General features: G+C 44.9%; 1 protein-coding gene across 3 annotated transcripts in view; it reads right to left on the bottom strand.

The window, feature by feature from the left end:
- Positions 1–18,669, bottom strand: part of UBN2 (ubinuclein 2) — a 647,497-nt gene that overhangs the window by 351,562 nt on the left and 277,266 nt on the right. For all 3 annotated transcript variants that reach the window (XM_078640321.1, XM_078640331.1, XM_078640327.1), the window contains one exon: positions 4,257–4,367. In XM_078640321.1, the coding sequence (XP_078496447.1) occupies positions 4,257–4,367 (111 nt within the window). The remainder of the gene's footprint in view (positions 1–4,256; positions 4,368–18,669) is intronic.

The raw sequence follows: 18,669 nt of genomic DNA, 5'->3' as shown, positions 1-18,669 counted from the left end.
TCTGAGACTTCTCATATTGAGAACAGTATATTTTGATACCTGTTGGTTCTAGAAATAAAACAACTATATCTTTAACATAAAAACAATTGGCCTGGAGTGGTCTTCGAGTGTGTGAAACCTTTTGCTGACTGAGTGTGTACAACAAATGCTTTACACCGTCCTCTGGTACTGCCTTACTGCTCGGCCAAGCTACCACTTTAGAGAGTAAGGTCACACCTGGCTTTAACCTCTGTTATACCTCTGGGGTTGGTGGACTCTATACAAACTGTACCTTATCTTGGTCCAGTATATATAAAGCCACTTTCTCACACATGCTCATCATATCTGAGGCTACAGAAACATTGCATTGGAATGCTTGCTGGAACAAGAATGACAAATTTAGGTTTTGCATATCTTATCTCAGAAGTGATCAAGGCACAGGGTGCACTTCATTCAAAAGACATAACGCAAAGCGGGGTATTGTTCAATACAGAAAACCTGAAAAAAACTTTCCAAGTACTCAGGTAATGATTTACACATGATAGCTCTAGTGAAAAATTTGGTACATGCTGATCGGAAAGTTGATTGGGTGCTGCACATTTAGACTGTGGAGTCACGGATTACTGTGTTTAGTGAATTCAATTGGATGAACATACCCGAGATATGGGTCCTGGTATTTGGTACGAGTGAAAAAGCTAGAGGTGAAAAAAAACATACCTCTACAGAAAATTCATCCAAAGGTATTTTGTGGGGAAAGACAGAGGGAAGGTTCAATGATGTGGCTCCAGATATGAAACTGGAACAGACGATCCAAAGATCCCAGAAAAGCTCCAAGGGAATTGTTGGTCAGACAAGTAAAAGTGAATATGTTGCTCAGTGACAGCTAGTTTTCCATGAACTCCTTTCTATTTGCAATGCTTTCAGAGAGATGGCAAATTCAAAATGAATGTACCATTGTGAAAATGTTCCTTGCCACCTACTCGTGGGAAAGCGAGGGGAACGTTTCAATAAACATGTTGACAGCCTTCTTCATTTCATGCAGCAGCAAGGAAAATCCTTTGAAATGACTGAGCCTGTGCGACTACACAACTTCGTGACCAAACAATATGTGGATAACGATATAAAGACAGATCTACTAGATGTCCTGGAACATGGATCCAAACTATACGCAGAGCTGAACCAGAGAGATTTGTATTGAATGGGAAAAAGTTGTTCAACATAATTATGCTTTAATTGCCATAGTAAGAGTTTCGTCCAAGCAGCCACTACAAAACAGGTTACAAAAGAACTTTCACAAGCACAGAGATGGATGTAGCAAAAGAAAGGCGAGAATTTATCAAGGCCATTATGTCGCACTATCTTCTTCCAACAAATGCATTATTTGATAGAGATGCTGCAACCAAACCCGTGAAGCACAAACTCGCAGAAGAGCTCCAAAAAAAACTTACCTGAAGAATTTGAATTTGAAAAGGTGTTCTAATAGAAAACTGCGGTTTGACTATAAGTCACATTTGCAAATGGTAAAGATTTCATCCATGCAAAACTTTGGAGAGGTTGTTCAGACTGTTATACAGATATCAAAGTCAGTGTACACCTTGCAAGAACTGTACATTGTCTGACAGTTATTTTGAACTATCTGCTGTCAAAAAATGTGAGAATCAGACAAACGTCTACAAGTGAAACAATTTACCTTGTCGGCATCAACATTTTACACCTATACAACTTGATAAATTCTGGTCATCAGCATTTAACAAGATGAACTTGGAGTTGCTAACTAACCAAAACATTGTTAATGCTGCAGTGAACACTGAATTTCCAATTATTGCCAAGTGGAATGATTGTCAATGAGGAGTTGATGCCGGGCGAAATATAATCAAAGTACGGGCCATACTGTTCAAGAACTTAACAGCAAATTGGAAAAAGCTGACCTTCGTGTTGTGCGACATGTTGAGTGAGCTGCTCGAAATGGTACCAATCGAGTCATTGTACTGTCAAATAACACAAATATTATTGTGCTACTTAGATTTGAAGCAATGTTCATAAATCAAGGATTGTCAGAGTTATGGATATGTTATGGAACAGGCGAGAAAATATACTTAATCCCGCTTAATATTCTGTACTAGAAACTTGATCCAGAGATACCCAGTGTTCTTATCAAGGTACATATGCTTACGGGTGATGACACTGAGCAAAATTGGAACAAAGCTTGGAGGTTTAACTGCTAAACCTGTAAAGTTTACAAAAGCATTTGCTTAGAAAGAAGAAGAATGATTTTAAAGACGAGGAAAAATACCTTGTGCTTGTGGAAAACTAGTTCATACTGCCACACATTTGACGATCTTCGGTACAGTGAATTTAAGAGATCAGTCCCGCTAAGTGATCTTCCGACGTCCTATTATGTGCGTGGATACATTATTAGAGTGTTCTACTTGATCAGAAGATGTGTCATGTAGGAAAAGATCCGTGTGAATTTGGTTGGGAAGATATTCATGGGGTGCCAAAACCTACAAAATTTCGAAAGCCTCTACCCACAGAACCTACATGTACGTGCAAAACCTGTGCTACAAAAATATGTCCCTGTCTATATGCTCTTTTCAAATGTTCAACATTCTGCAAATGTACCATGAGGTATTAGCAAAACAAAGTGCACAATCAAAATGTGACGAAAACAGAAGTGATCAATATTTCTTTTCATATTCAGATCATAAACATTGCTTGGTGTATACATAAAAGGAATATAAACCATTGTTATTTGTTTCATTTCTATATATGTTTCTTATTCCTCTATTATAGCCGTCATTTTGGAAAATGGCAGAAGAGTTGCTCTGAGGAGTTATTTTCTCTCTCTAGAAGACTACTTGAACCCCAAAACCATTGTTTTGAAACCAAAATGAAGTATATAGGTCTCATGGTTCCTGAAATATTATATCATCACTGCAACACACCTGCCATTTTTAAAATGTCGTCCAGAAAAATTTGGCCCGGCTCAGCAATGTCTAACCAAGCTAAATTACTTTTCTAATGATCCAAAAACAAATCAAAAATGAAAATCTCTGGACAACAATTTATTTACAGAGGTCGACCAGAGGATAAATACCACTTGGCCTTCTCTCTTTGGACCTCCTAATTTAATGCCCACTATGTCCTTTCAAGTTCTTTTAGACATCTTTTTGCAGATGTTAATGTCAGGTTCAAAATGAGAGGCAGAGAGACCAACCATGCATACCTTGTGGGAATCAGTTTCAACTTCTTTCTCCCACATGAAGGGCAATAACAGATGACATTATGACTGAAAAATTCAGTCAACGATTAGTGAAAAAAAGGATTCACTCTACTGTAAATGGTTAAAGACCTTGAGCAAAAAATTCAAAATAATTTTTAAAAATGATATATTGGAGGCAAAATCTTTAACAGATATTCTGAGATCAATCTTAAACGAGCTGATTAAGAGAACTGGGTTACTGAAGCAACTGCCAATACAATGAATACTGGGAGGAATGGGGTGTTTCCGAGGTTCCTAACGGAACAGGCTCCTATTTCTTCTTTGTTGAATGAAAGTCTAACAAGCTCATCTTTCCCTCCAGGCTCTCTACAGAACTACATTTTTCTGCATTTAAATGCTGCAATGTATTTCTAAGAGGACAATCGCAAGAATGACTTTGAACTTTCATGAGAAATGAGGCGTCTGTTAGGCTCCCATTTAACAGGTGTATCTAAACTCACGGACAGACATTCTATGAAGTGGTTACCATGAAATAACACTACTGAAAAAGGTGTCCCGAGGTTCATGCATACAGCTGCGAATTATTCAAGCATTTGACTATCACTGAAGATCCCACGATGGAGACAGCTCTTTCAAGGAAGAAGCTGTCTGGTTCCAAGAAGGCAAAAGAGTAATCTGCATATACAAAATCAGTGTACCACTTGTGACAATATGCACTACAACATGGTAGACCGCAATAAAAAGGGAAGTATTCCTCCAAACTGAACGAGGACCATGGCCTCAGAGGGAAGTGGAAACAGTAAAATACAGTAACATACAATGATGCCACTAGATTACATCCTGAAACCTAAAATTTCTTATTGCGTTCCACTGGCCACAGAGGATAGTAAGTTCAATGCAAGAGGAATTCGCATAAGCAGACAAATGAAGGTATTTATTTATTTATAAAGTTTTATATAGCGCAACCAAGATCCCGAAGGATATCAGTAGCAGATTTCCTCAATGGCCCGCTATCCTCCAAGGTGAAAATAAACAGCTACACATATCAGTTTACCTGAGTGTCTCGTCCCAATGAAACTTCTTGCGAGGCCCCATCACTCGTTTGCCAGGTTTCTCGTCATCATCTTCCTCGGAGCCATTTTTCTCTGCTTCACCAGCCTGAACCCTAACAAACAGACCCATGTAAGTGAGGATTTTACCAACCATGGAAATGGCTAAAATGTACAAAGGCTTGGGCGATACAAAACAAACATCATAGCACACTAATGAATGCCTTTCTACAAAGTGGATAGCTCCTAGAACTGAAAACCGTTAAGAAAATATTATTTTCCAGAAGAAATCTGTAGTGAAGGAAAATGCTACTTACCAGTATGCATCTGATCTTGGCATGTAGAGCTGCAGAGTTGCACACTGTGCATAGATGGCCACCTAGTGTTGGGCCCGGAAGTTTGCAATTTGTTTTTCTTGTAGAGAGTCTTTGGAAGTCACGGGATAGTTGACTCCTCCCTTGGGTGATACTGCGCATGGGCATCGGTTCCATCTCCAGATTGTTTTTCGCCATTAGGGAAGTGATGGAGCTAAGAGAAAGTGATGACCATGTGTGTTTGTATCTAATGTTAATAACACTGGAACAGATAAAAGTAGCCGGGTGGGCGTGTGCAACTCTGCAGCTCTACATGCCAAGAACAAATGCATACTAGTAAGTAGCATTTTCCGTTCAAGGCATATGAGCTGCAGATTGCACACTGTGCATAGATTATATAGCAGTACCCACACTAGCGGCGACCACCTGTATCTGTGCAGTTGTTTGAAATAGTGTTTTAAGTACAGCTTGGCCCACAGTAGCTTGTTGTTTTGTTTGCACATCTACACAATAGTGTTCTGTGAATGTGTGCGGTGTAAGCCATGTAGCTGCTTTGCAGATGTCTTCTAAGGGAATGTTCCCTAGGAATGCCATGGAAGCCCCTATTTTTCTTGTTGAATGGGCTCTTGGAGGAATTGTCAGTGTACGCTTAGCTTTCTGATAACATATTTAGATACACTTAACGATCCACCTGGCAATACCCGCTTTTGATATTTAGTTGCCTTTATGTGGTGGTGAAAAGGATACAAAAAGATGTTTTGTTTTCCTGAAGCTTTGTGTTCTCTCTATGTAACATAGTAATGCTCTTTTGACATCTAAGGTGTGCAGAGCTCTTTCTGCGACTGTTTGTGGCTGCGAGAAGAAAACTGGCAGTTCCACAGATTAGTTTAGATGGAACGGTGAAATTACCTTTGGTAGGAATTTAGGGTTTGTATGAAGAACCACGTTATAGTGATGCATTTTCAGAAAAGGTTCCTGGATGGTAAATGCTTGCATTTCACTAACTCTTCTTAAGGAAGTAATGGCTACTAGGAAAGCCACTTTCCATGTGAGAAATTGCAATTCACATTTGTGTTAGGGTTCAAATGGAGGTCCCATGAGGCGTGTGAGTACTATGAGTACTATGTTTAAGTTCCACACTGGCGAAGGTGGCATTCTTGGAGGTATTATTCTTTTGAGACCCTCCATAAAAGCTTTAATGGATGGTACTCTGAAGAGAGACATGTGCTGTCTGTTTTGTAAGTAAGCTGCAATGGCAGCTAGGTGCAACCTGCTAGATGTGTCGGCTAAATTACACTTTTGAAGATGTAGTAAGTAGTCTATAATGTGTTGAATGGATACATCCAATGGATTCAATTTGTTTGTTTGGCAGTATATCACAAAGCGTTTCCACTTAGCAGCATAACATGCTCTGGTGGTGGGACGCCTTTCCTCCTTGATAATATTAATACATTCTTGAGGTAGTTTAAGAATGCCAAACTCTATGACTTCAGGAGCCAGATCGCAAGGTTGAGCTGAGCTGGGTCCGGGTGCCTGATCTCTCCATGATTCTGGGTTAAAAGATGTGGAGATAGGTTCAGTTTTTGGTGTGGTACCACAGATAGCTGTAGCAGTGTGGTGTACCACGGTTGTCTGGCCCACGTTGGAGCTACTAGTATGAGCGTTAGCGAGTATTGCTGCATCTTGCGTACTAGTAAAGGAATCATTGGTAGAGGAGGAAAAGCGTACGCAAATAGTCCTCACCAGTTCATCCATATCGCATTGCCTTTGGCTAATAGGTGTGGGTACCTGGCGGCGAAGTGTGGCCATTTTGCGTTGTCGTGGGTGGCGAAGAGGTCTATCTGAGGTTGACCCCACATCTGAAAAAACGGATGAAGAACTTGTGGATGAAGTTCCCATTGGTGCATCTGCTGGGTCTGCCGACTTAACAGATCTGCCATGGTGTTCTGAACCCCCGGCACGTGTTGGGCTATTGGAAAGATGTTCTGAGGTATAGCCCACCTCCATATCTGCTGAGCTAGTTGAGAGAGCTGCAGACACACTCTGTGTCCCTCCCTGTTTGTTTACGTAATACATGGCTGTCATATTGTCTGTGCGGACTAAAACAGTCTTGTTTACCACTTGTCTTTGGAATGCTTTTAGAGCTAGAAACACAGCTAATAGCTCTAGATGGTTGATGTGGAGTAGTTTTTGCATTGGTGTCCACTTTCCCTGCGTGGTGTGATGCAGTAAGTGGGCTCCCCAGCCGGAGAGCGATGCGTCTGCTGTTAGTGTAATTTGTGGAACTGGCTCTAGGAACAGTCGGCCCTTTGATAGGTTTTTTGTGTTCCACCATTGCAGAGAGCGATGAGTCCGACTGTCTACCAACAATAGGTCTGTTAACTGACCCTGAGCCTGGTTCCATTGACGTGGTTGACATTCTTGAAGCAGACGCATTTGCAGTCTTGCGTGAGGTACTATGAATATGCAAGATGCCATCATCCCTATGAGTTGCATAAACACTCGAGCTGGAAGAGTGTTGTGATTTGAACTTTGTTAGGAGCGTTTGCACACTTGTTATCCTTGCTGGAGAGGGATAAGCTTGTGCTAGGTGAGTATTGATTGTAGCTCCTAGGTACTGTTGTGTGTAAGACGGTAGCAGATGTGACTTGGTGTAATTTACTGTGAAGTCTAAGTTGTGAAGTAACAGTATTGTATTGTGAGCGTGTTGTACACATTGGTTGTATGACTGTGTCTTTATGAGCCAGTCGTCTAGATATGGGAAGACGTGTATGTGCTGTCTTCTTAGGTGTGCTGCCACCACTGCTAGACATTTGGTGAACACTCTTGGCGCTGTGGTTACTCCGAATGAGAGTACCTTGAACTGGTAGTGCTGTCCTTCTAGCACAAATCTTAGATACTTTTTGTGCGCCTGATGAATTGGGATGTGAAAGTAGGCGTCTGAGATCTAATGTGATCAGGAAGTCGTCCTGTAACAGGAGTGGGAGGACTTGCTGAAGTGAGACCATATGGAAGTGATCTGATTGTATGTAAGCGTTGAGAGGTCTGAGGTCTAGAATGGGTCTCAGAGATCCGTCCTTCTTTGGAATCAAAAAGTACAGGGAATATACACCCTTGTTCCGTTGATGTTTTGGAACGATCTCTACTGCATTTTTCTGCAGTAGAGAAAGTACTTCTTGTTTGAGCAGCGTTAAATGATCTTGTGACATTGGACGCGGTTTGGGTGGTATGTTTGGGGGGGTAGATGTTAGTTCTAGACAGTAACCTGACTGAATAATTTGAAGCACCCACCTGTCTGATGTGATGTCCTACAAGGCTGACAGGTGTTGCTGTATCCTTCCCCCGACAGGAGTGGAATGGGGCGGGGGAAGGGGAGGGGAGTCATTGGGTAGGGGTGGAGGGAGAGCGGGAGTTGTTATTCTTGCCTCTGCCTTTGTTGTTGTTACCGCGGTAACCTCCCCTTTGATAGCCCTTACCGTAGGTAGACTGAGTGGGGCTTTTATAACCTGTGGATGGTGTATCTGATGAGTACCCTCTGCTCGCACCTCTATATAGCATTTAGGAAAAAGCTGAAAACCTTTTTATTCCAATGTTAGTAGTTCCCAAATTCACTGTCCTATTGTCTGTAGACCATCCAACAAGGCATCTGGCGCGGAGATACTCCTTTGGGAGTCAGATTCCAGCGCGGTATAAACTCACAAATAAAATAAATAAATAAATAAATATATGTGCAGCGCCGAAAATAACGTCTGGGAGCCTGCGACTGCAGTGCTCCCATAGACTTTGCTGTGTCCGTCTTCATTTTTTCGAGTGAGACATCTACCTCAGGGCCAAATAAGTGTTGCTCATCGAATGGCCTATTGAGTAGGGCACTTTGGACTTCTGGCTTAAAACCTGATATATGCAGCCAAGCATGCCTGCGCAGCAGGACGCTAGTATTGACTGCTCTTGAGGCTGTGTCTGCTGCATCTAGTGCGCAGCGGATAGATGTGTTAGTAATAATTTTGCCTTCTTGAATTAGCTCACTAGCTCTATCATAGTGTGCTCTATCGTATCTGGCTAGTAAAGCTTGCGTGTTAGCAATGCGCCACATGTTTGCTGCTTGTAAGGCTGTTCTTTTCCCTGACGCATCAAGGAGTTTAGACTCCTTGTCAGGTGGGGGAGCTTCTCCTGATGTCTGAGAGTTGGCCCTCTTTCGTGCGTTGGATACGACTGGAGAGTTGAGGGGAACTGGTCCCTTTATGTATGCTGGGTCAGATGGTGCAGCTTTGTACTTTTTCTCCACTCTTGGGTTCATGACTCTAGTCCTGACAGGGTCTTTAAAAACCTCAGGGGCATGTTTAACCACCCCATTGAGCATTGGCAAAATTGTTGAAGATCGTTGTGCAGTGTCAAATGTGTCCAGGAGGAAGTCTTCCTCTACTGCATCTGAGTGCATGTCTACCCCATGGTATTGTGCTGCTCTGATTAGTAACTGGTTGAACCCCAGGGTGTCTTCTGGTGGTGAATGCCTAGACGGGTATATTTCGTCTTGTGGGACGTCTGGTGTATTGTAATCTACCCATGGGTCTGGTGAGTCTGGGGGATCAACTGGCTCTTGAGGATAAGCCCCTGTGTCTGATTCATCACCCCCATTATCCCCATGTGTGCTAGATGGTACAGGGGAGAGAGCTGGTGAAATATGGAGTGGAGGAGTGGGTGCAGGACCTGGGTGAGGTACATGCATAGGTGAGGTAGCCATGTCCTTTTTCCTCTTTGGGGCTGGAGCTGGTGCAGGCGCCTCTGGTGGTCGTTTCTTTGATAGTGTCAATGGACCAGTCTTTGGGTCTTTAACAAGAGTCTTTTACTTTGGATCTGGAGCAAACCAGTCTCTTTCAGGAGTATGGCCTGTCGGCGTGGAAGGACGTTTCGGCGCCGGTACGGCTTCTTTTGACCTTTTATCTTTCACAAGGGAAGCCGGTGTCTTTTTCGGTTCCGGGTGTTTTTTTGAGTCCGACACTTTTTTCGGCTCCGATGGGTGCTTTGGCTCCGGTGGTTTTTTGGTGCCGGAAGCTTTCGGTTGCTCCGAAGTTGCTTGGGTGCTTAGGGAACTGGGTGTTTCGGCGCCGATGGGTCGGTGCGGTAGTAGCTGTTTTTTTCGGTGCCGGTAATTGTGTGCGGGCACAGAGCGGGGGTCGACTCGAGCCAGAGTCTCCCGAAGGCCTCATCGACTTCTTGGCCGAGCCCGAAGGTGGGGCCGTCGAAGTATTGTCTCGGTATGTACCTGAGCCCGAGGGCGGGGGTGTGACCGTAACCTTTTTTGTGGGTGTCGAGGAAGTGTGGGGGTCGACGATCTTACTTACGACCCGCTGCGCTGGAGTCAGGTCCTCGACATCTGAATCTTCTGCCTCCGATTCGCTGTCGACGTCGTGTTCTTCTGGGACGTCGACGCCTTCTTGGAAAATGTCGTCCGGAACTGGAGCCGAAGATCTTTGAGCCATTGTTCGCCTGGCTTTCCAGTCCCGGATAGTCTTTTTGGAGCAGAAAGAGGCACAGGCTGAACAGTCCTTGGCCTCGTGTACCGGAGAGAGGCAGAGGTTACAGACCTCGTGGAGGTCGGTGTGGGTAAACTTCAACCCACATTGAGGACACCTTTTAAATGGCATCCTTTCCATTAGCTGGAGTCGAGGCCTAGTTGGGTCAGAAGGCCATGTTCGACGACCGGAATGGACGTCCTTGGAGTTGAAGAGTTATGTCGACTGGAAAACGCCTTGTAGAGTATTTTCTTGATGCCGATGATGATTGCGCGTCGACGGTTAATCGGTTCCAACACGGAGCGCTGGAACCACATCCGAGCCAGGTGGCGGAAAAAAAATCTGGGGATGGAGCCGATGCCCATGCGCAGTATCACCCAAGGGAGGAGTCACCTATCCCGTGACTTCCAAAGACTCTCTACAAGAAAAACAAACTGCAAACATCCGGGCACAACACTAGGTGGCCATCTATGCACAGTGTGCCATCTGCAGCTCATATGCCTCAAACATGACTTTTCACAGGTTCACACCCATTTTTTGGCCCCACAGTTTAATGACCTTAAGTAGAGGTGTAATGGCTCTGCACACTGCGAAACTGACGTCCAGCATTCAGTGTACGTGCTCTGACCCCTAAACGTGTGTACCAGAGGGTAAAAGTTGGCTAGTCCCAAATTGGAAAGGTTAACTTACATGTAGGTCCCTACTGAAAGGTACTCAGAGTACCTTTCAGTAAGTAAGTTAAGGTTCCCTTAGGTGCCTGTGGCATTGGTGCCATACATAAAATGGCAAGTGAATTTGGCGCTAGGCCTGTTCTGCAACCTAGATGGCAAGTAAAAAGATATCCAACTTGGAAATCCTTATTGGAAAGTTTAACGTACCCGTTAGTCGATAGTATATGGTACTCAGGGTACAGCGCCACTAGGGGACACTAGTGCACTTAAGTGAGTACCACTGCAGTGCAACAAAACATGGCAGTGGTAGCACTGTCTAATTCGACCTGTCAAATTGACCGATTTGACAGGCCCAAACCTCCCCTATTATTACCTGTAAGTCACCCCTAAAGTCTACCCTAAGTGACCAGAGGGTAGAGTGCATGTTCTAAAGAGCAGGCCATCCACAAAGTGGGTTTTACATGTCCTGGTAGTGGAAAATCTCCAAAGTCGACTTTCCCTATTGATAAACTGGTAGTCGAATTGGATAATATTTGGTAACTTATTAATTCTAATAAAGTGTAATTTTCCTATGGAACTAGCCAGGAGGGTGTTTCAAAGAGTCAAAATTAATAGTTATGTTAAATAAGACTATGGCGACATGTTTGATTTCATATAACTATTTTAGAAAAGTACCTTTAGAAGCTTTACCTTTCTAAGCTGCGTAAAAGGCCACTGGGTAGCCTTCTCTGATTAGCCCAGCAGCTTACAGCAGCTAGGCATGTCCTGTGATTAGGTGCCAAGTGTTCTCCTGTACCAGAATGGCTGGGGATGGGACAGTGGACTAACTACACTTCAAAGGCAGGTTGCCCCTTTGGAACAGATGTCACTCCGTGCCTAACCCTTTTCCTTTGCTGGTCAGCCAGACTGGCTCTACTTTAATTATATTAGGAGTCTTAATAAAGGGGGAGCACAGTCACCAAGTAGCAACATTCTGGGGTGGGCTACGGAGCTCCACAGGGGGAAAGAAGGGTCTGGCCATGTTGGTAGCAGACAGAATAGTGAACTCCTGGATAGTTTGTTGCCACACCTGCAAGGAAGAGCAGTAGCCCAATTGGCTTGTGAGTGCTCCTCTCCGACAAACTTGTGCAAAGGATAAAATTGGCAAACCTGTCAAGCGAACTCAGTTCACTGCTGGATTTGTAGAACACATAAGGACTGCTCCGACTGAGTCACTGCAGTGCACCTGCTGCAACCTTAGATTTCACAGAAGACTGAGCCTTCTAGTTGAGTGTGTGGTGAGACCCCCCCTCCCTAGGGCTGAACCAACTCCCACTTTGCCAAAAGATTGCAAAGTGACTAAGGGCTAATGGGATAGCTCTCCGTTAAGCCACAGGACCACTAAATTAGACTGCTTTCCAAGTGCCCAGTTGGTCCCCAACCAAAGATTTGCAGTGCTGCTGCTAGTATATGCTGAGATAAAGTACTGACTCTCCACGTGGTGCCCATCAAGTTCTATCCCTGTGGTAGATGTTAGAACGTACTCTTCCTCAGAGTTTCTACAACTGGGCAAGAGAAAACTACAAACCCCTGCATCAGGTGAGTCTAGTTACGACTGGTCAGAACTCCAAAGACTTGTCTGGTGCATGCTCGGAGACGGAGTCCTCAACCCAAACAATGCCACTTAAGTTGTGGAGTCAAGGACTGCATCAAAGGAACAAGAGGCTATGTCCAAGGATGTCCACAGGAGCAAGCCGACCTCAGTGAAGCCTGTCTTGAAAGAGATGCACCGGTTACCCTTGGTGAGAAAAACTGCCGGTTCGTAGGTAGCCACAAACTTTCCCAGAAGAATCCTATTGTTCTAGGCTCATTGCAGAACGTTGCAGTAAACTACAGGGATTACCTTTTTTTTCCCCAAATCTTCAGAAATTCGTATCTCCAATTTCCCATTATAGATTGTTGTCGTTTTGGGATCCATTTAAGGATACAAATATAAGCAATGTTTATGAATTCAGGTCAGTTTTTTATTGTGTCACGTTTCTTACTTACTGACTTTTTTGGTACTTCAAATTGCTTACACAAGTTCACTTGGCTGTTCTGTGTCACAGCTACCCAGGACTGGGTTAAAGATTATATTAAAGAACCTAACTGCACCTTTTCGTACATTTTGGCAGTTTTGCTTGATGAGGTCTCAGTCCAATCAACTAATATCCCAGTTCTCTACAATGAGGATCTCGCCAAGCCTGGATCTCCAATATGAGGGAATTCTGACGGAGGGACATTTTCTTAAAGTGCATATTTTAGATTCTCAAATGGCATAAAAATTCCAAACTCAAGAACATTTCAGCAATCAATGGCAAAAAAAGAATTGCTTACCATTTAACATTAGTTTTCCATCAGTGCTCTATTTCAAAGAGCCACATGCTTCAAAAATTCCTTGTCAGGCTAGGATTCTCAGCTCAAGGAACGGAATCGGCATGGAATGTAGAATTACCAATGCTTGAAGAAATTAGGCTAACTGGGGCGCTTGCCAATACCAGAAAAGCCTATGTGCTTAAACGTACACCAATTCATTACAATGATATTCCTGACTTTTTTGCTTAGGGTTCTAGCAATTGTACTTGTTCTGTAGACTTCACCTAGGTGATTGTTAAGTTAGAGGGAATCTGTGCATAGCTCTCTGACTTCCTACAACAAAGTTGCCACTCCTGTACCTTGCTTAAGGATGCAATATATTCTTGGGCCGCTAATGGTAGGAATCATAACTATCATTTTGCTCGTCAGGGCTAGCTTCACCATTCTAAGCTTTGATAATATGTGAATCAATACACATCTCTCTCCTGGCCCTTGCCTGCATTTCACTTGCTGCCTCTTGCTGGGATGAGACTACGTCGCCTAGCTGCCCAGATGCTTGATGAGGGGCCGCAATGCGCGCAAAAGGCACCTGGCCTTCCTGCAGCCCCCATGTTAAGATTGGGCCAACGGTGGCCCATCTGCGCTCGTCAGACGCTGGGCTGAGTCACCCCCCTTAGCCTTCTAGTAAAAAAGTACTGTCTCCCTCTCAAACTGCTGTACATTGTTTTTGGACCCACCCCCATGTACACGAGGGCTTAACTGCTTTGCTGTAAGGGTCTTCTCTAACCTTCTTGCTGCTTTCACAGTTAAAGAAGTGGCCTTCGTACAGGCAGATTTTTAATGGACTGGCTCTGTTCTATCTGGGGGTATGATTATCAGCTTCCAGCATATCCACTGGCAACGCATCTCCCATCAGAGTCAGCTTAAAGGCTAAACTGTTAACTGGGCAGGAAGTTTAAACTGAAGAGCAATTGTGGTATTTAAATATATTACACACAACTGCCAGTGATAGGGTGTTCACCTGTGGCAATCTTATATCCTCGGAGTTAGGTGGTCCCAGCACGCCCTCTAATTTCCTGGTTCTTATCTGTGGTCCCTGCTTAAATACTACTGGTGGTTGTCTTATTTAAAAAATGAGGGGGAAATTCAAAGCTGTGAATAATGCTGGAGAGACTGGGAAGGCCAAACAACAAGCAAAGCATGCGGCGGAAAATAATACCCTTGACGGCATTGAGGTTTTAATTGATGAACTTGAGGGCTTGCTGAGTGAGAATGATAAAGGGGGACGCATCAGAAATTACTAAACTCAGTGCATGGACAAAGTGTCATTCAACCAAACCACGCCCAAACTTGAGCAGACTGAGGCAGTAGGCTCATCTGTCCATAAAAGTGGTAGAAGGGCACTATCAAGTGCATTGCAGGTTAAGGTAGACTCTGGCGCTAGGCAAAAGCCAACCAACCCTAGTTATTGTTAATGTTGAGTGTATAAATACGTTTACGGCCCTGCAACCGAGAGTGGACCCTCCTACTACAAGTGACCCAGTACTAAGTACCCCAGGATCTAGCTTAAATCAACCCATAGCGAGTAGAGCAATGAGACAGTTGATTCTTCAAAAGGAAGAGATAGGTGATCTAAGAAAAGCGGTCACTTTCTTTACAAAACCCTGACAGAGAAAGTGGACAAAATGACTCCATTATCTAGTAATCTTAACAAGGAGGGGAGGTCTGGATCATTTCGACATATAACACATGGTTGAACCTGACGCTTATGTGGCCTGTGCCCTGAATATCCCACTTAGAACAGGCAGTGCCGCCTACCCTTTGCCTCTGTTTATCAATCCCAACACTATAATGGATTTCAATCCAAGCCACAAAGTGATGCCTCACCAATTGGGTAGTGAGACAATGAGGTATGTTAACAGTACCCAGTTTGGACGGGCATCTAGGTGTCCCAAGACACGGAGATCCCTGATGGACTACCATTTAAAGCTAGACAGTCAGAACCTTAGCTCTCAGTTACTAAGGGGAAGGGGGTAGCTTTGTGGCCCTATGTGCAGAGTGAGAGAAGTGACCGTGTACACTTGGGAGATGAAATTTTTATGATAAATGTCCCTAAACTGAATCCAGGGACCACTGAAAGCAGAGACTCAGTCAACAAAGCCATCCACTGGTTGTGTAAAGTTTGCAACTTTAGATTGGTAATTAGAAAGACCTTGTATTAGCCAGGTGCTATAGCAGCAGGCACAACAGTTTTGACCATATTGGTATAAGAATTGTCAACAACAAAATCAGTTAAGGCCTAATTGCTCTGGAACATAGAGCTCCACTACACAAAGCTTTGAAGATGCATATAAAATTAGATCACCCCTGGCTACACCCCTAGAGATTAACAAGCGACCTGCTCTCGCACAAAAAATAGCATACAAATTGAGGGTGGGTAGTACATGTTCATTGGCCACATCCAATATAGGCTGATTCCATCAGGTGCACATGCAGAATGTCAATGATATCCATGTCACAACACATGTCCCTGGAGAGGAGATTGGCCTAGGCTGCCACTGACCCACAGCTATGCTGTAGGAAGGCCCAAGTGATTCTGCTACTGGCCAAATAAAATACAACATACACTCCTAGACTGTTTGTCTGGATCCCCTCCCACCTCTTATGTCCATTAGTTTCTGGGTTAGGTGCTTTAGCCAGACTTGTGTCATGGAATGTGGCTGGCTTACAAGCCAAACTAAAAGATCAAGAATGGGGGAACCACCAAATTATGTTGTAGGCCAGGTTACCTCACATTCTTTATTAAAGCTACTCCAGCTAGATTTCGGAGAGCCTCAAGGGGAGGATTAATTTGGTTAAAATACTTGAATAATTGTACAGTTAAAGTTTTAGATTCAGGATCCAAGGACATTTTTGGAATCCATGTCACATCGTAGAACTACCTCGATAAAATATATAGCAATGAAACATATCTATATACGAACAGTCCAGGACAATGTAGAATCTTTAACCATACACGCTTTACATGCTTTGCTAGTGAGCCGCTTACATCCCTGCTGGCACATGATCATAGCAGGTGACTGCAACAACACTTTAACCACTTGAACCTCTTCCTGCCTTAATGGCTGGGGAAGATTAGGAGTGGGGTCTTCCCGAGCTTACAAGCAAACCAGCAAGGAAATGGCCAATGGTAGCCAGTCAACTTCTCCATCTCTGTTTATATATTGGCCAGATTAAGGAATTAAAGAGGGTTCTAAATTAGGCATAACACAAACAAGGAAGGCAGACAAGAGAATTGTGACCAACTCCCATAAAAATGGTAGGAGGAGCAATGGGCCAAGCTGCGAGATGCCCTTGGGAAATGTCACCTTGGAGACATTTGGAAAATCACTGGTAGCAGCTGTGAAATCACCATTCCAGATGTATTTGTTCCAGTAGACCTATTGGTTGAACATTTAAAAGCCTTATATAATGAGGGGTATCATGCTAGCCTAGGCACCTGCCCACAGGAGGTCGACAGGACAGCTGGTGTTTTGGCAGCCCCCTTTCCCTCCAGTACTCTCCCAATAGTATTTACACTAGAGGAAACGAGGGCTGGCATCTCACATATGAAGAAAGAAAAAGCCCCTGGCCCAGACAATATACCAGTGGATTTATTCCACTCAGCACAAGATATCTGGGTCATATACTTGAATATGCTAAGCAATGCTGTACCAAATGGGAAGGAAATTCCAGAGTCATGGCGTGGCTCCATTATTGTCCCAATCCATAAGAAGGAGGTAAAAGATATTCCTGCAAATTACAGGCCAATCAGTCTCACTGATAATATGCAGAAGATCTTCTGCAGGTAAATCCTAAACTGCCTACAGGAATAAATGGATAAACACCAGGTCGCATTGTCAGGCAGGTTTTCGCGAGAACAGACATGACTGACCAGATAATCCGCTTTATTACCATCTGCCTGAAGTATATTACTATCAATGCAGACCACCTGTAGGTAGCCTTCGTGGATATCAGGGCTGCATTTGACCTAGTGCTGAGAGACACCCTTTGGGACGTATTGGACCACCTGGGAACGTCCCATGGTCTCCTCCATCTTCTAGTCAGACTACACTCAGACACGTATGTACAGGTCAGGTGGTGACCGGAGTCTCGGGATTCCTATTAAGGGGTGAGGCATAAGGAAAATCCTACTTACCAGTATGCATCTGTTCTTGGCATATAGAGCTGCAGAGTCGTACACTATGCATTAGATCGCCACCTGGTGTTGGGCTCGGATGATTGCAGGTTGTTGTCTTCTAGGAGAAGTCTTTGTAGTCACGATATAGGTGACTCCTCCCTTGGACAATACTGCGCATGGGCATCGGCTCCATCCTTAGATTGTTTTTCGCCATGATGGGAAATGATGGAGTTAGTAGAGATACAGTAAGAAAAGGATGTCCATGCGTGTGCATCTAATTAAGATGAGAACTGGAATGGATACAAGTCCGGGGAGGCGGGGGGCGTGTACGACTATACAGCTCTACATGCCGGTTCGGGGGGGACGTCACGGTCGGTGGTTTCGGCGGGGGCGACCGGAGGCGGTGGCGCCGGCCATTCGAGTTCCTCTGGGCGGGTGTTGGCACGGGCGGTCATGGACCGGGTGGTGACGCACGCCCAGTCCGGGACGCCCAGCATCCCCAGGTGCTCTTTTCGTTCGACTGCTGCCCATGGAGAGCTTTCCAGGTCATTACCCAGGAGGCAGTCTACGGGGGCATCATCTCGGACCGTCACCTTCAACATGCCGGAGACCCCTCCCCATTCGAAGGGGACGCAGGCCATCCGACACAGACTTTCTGAGTTATCGGCTGAACGTACAGGGCAGAGAACGTTTGGTAAGTATTGTTCGGGGGTCACCAGGTGACAGCGGACGGCTGTTACACTGGCCCCAGTGTCACGAAGGGCTTCCGCCCGGCGTCCATTGATGCCCACCCATTGGCTGTACTTCTGGGTATTAGCGGGTAGGGGGACCCGCGGGACCATGTCTCTCCCCCCTAGGCAGGCGAGAGCCATGGCGGCTGGCTCCCATTCTGGGTGTTCCTGTTCATATTCTTCTTGTTCCTCTGAGATCCGTTCCTCCCCCAGAGCAGCAGCGGCTACTTGGCGGGGTCTTGGGCTCTGGTACTGGGGGCAGTTTGGGTCGTTTGCATAGTGTCCGACTCGTTGACATCGATGGCAGGTAACATTGGCTCGAGGTCCCGGTCGCGCTGGGGTGCTGCCCCGGTTGGACGGGGGGGTGGGGCTGATAGTGGGGGTGACCGGAGCGTTGCTTCTTCCGCGTCCTTGGCCTCCACCTCCTCGGGGACGGTGCTGACCATTGTTCCGGTTCTGTTCGGAGGACCCATTTCGACTCACTCTGGTGATCTCCCACCGGTCAGCTTCGGCTGCGAGCTGCCGGGGATCCGTTAACTTGCTGTCGAGGAGGTGCTGGCGAAGTTCAATGAAGCAATTGTTCGACAGATGCTCCCATACCATAAGATTGAACAGTTGTTCGTAGGTTGTGACCTTGCTTCCTTTGATCCAGCCCTCGAAGGCTCGGCTAAAGTA

The sequence above is a fragment of the Lissotriton helveticus genome, chromosome 1_1 (genome assembly GCF_964261635.1).
Source record: "Lissotriton helveticus chromosome 1_1, aLisHel1.1, whole genome shotgun sequence".
NCBI lineage: Eukaryota > Metazoa > Chordata > Amphibia > Caudata > Salamandridae > Lissotriton > Lissotriton helveticus.
This window is presented reverse-complemented; position numbering and strand designations above follow the sequence as displayed.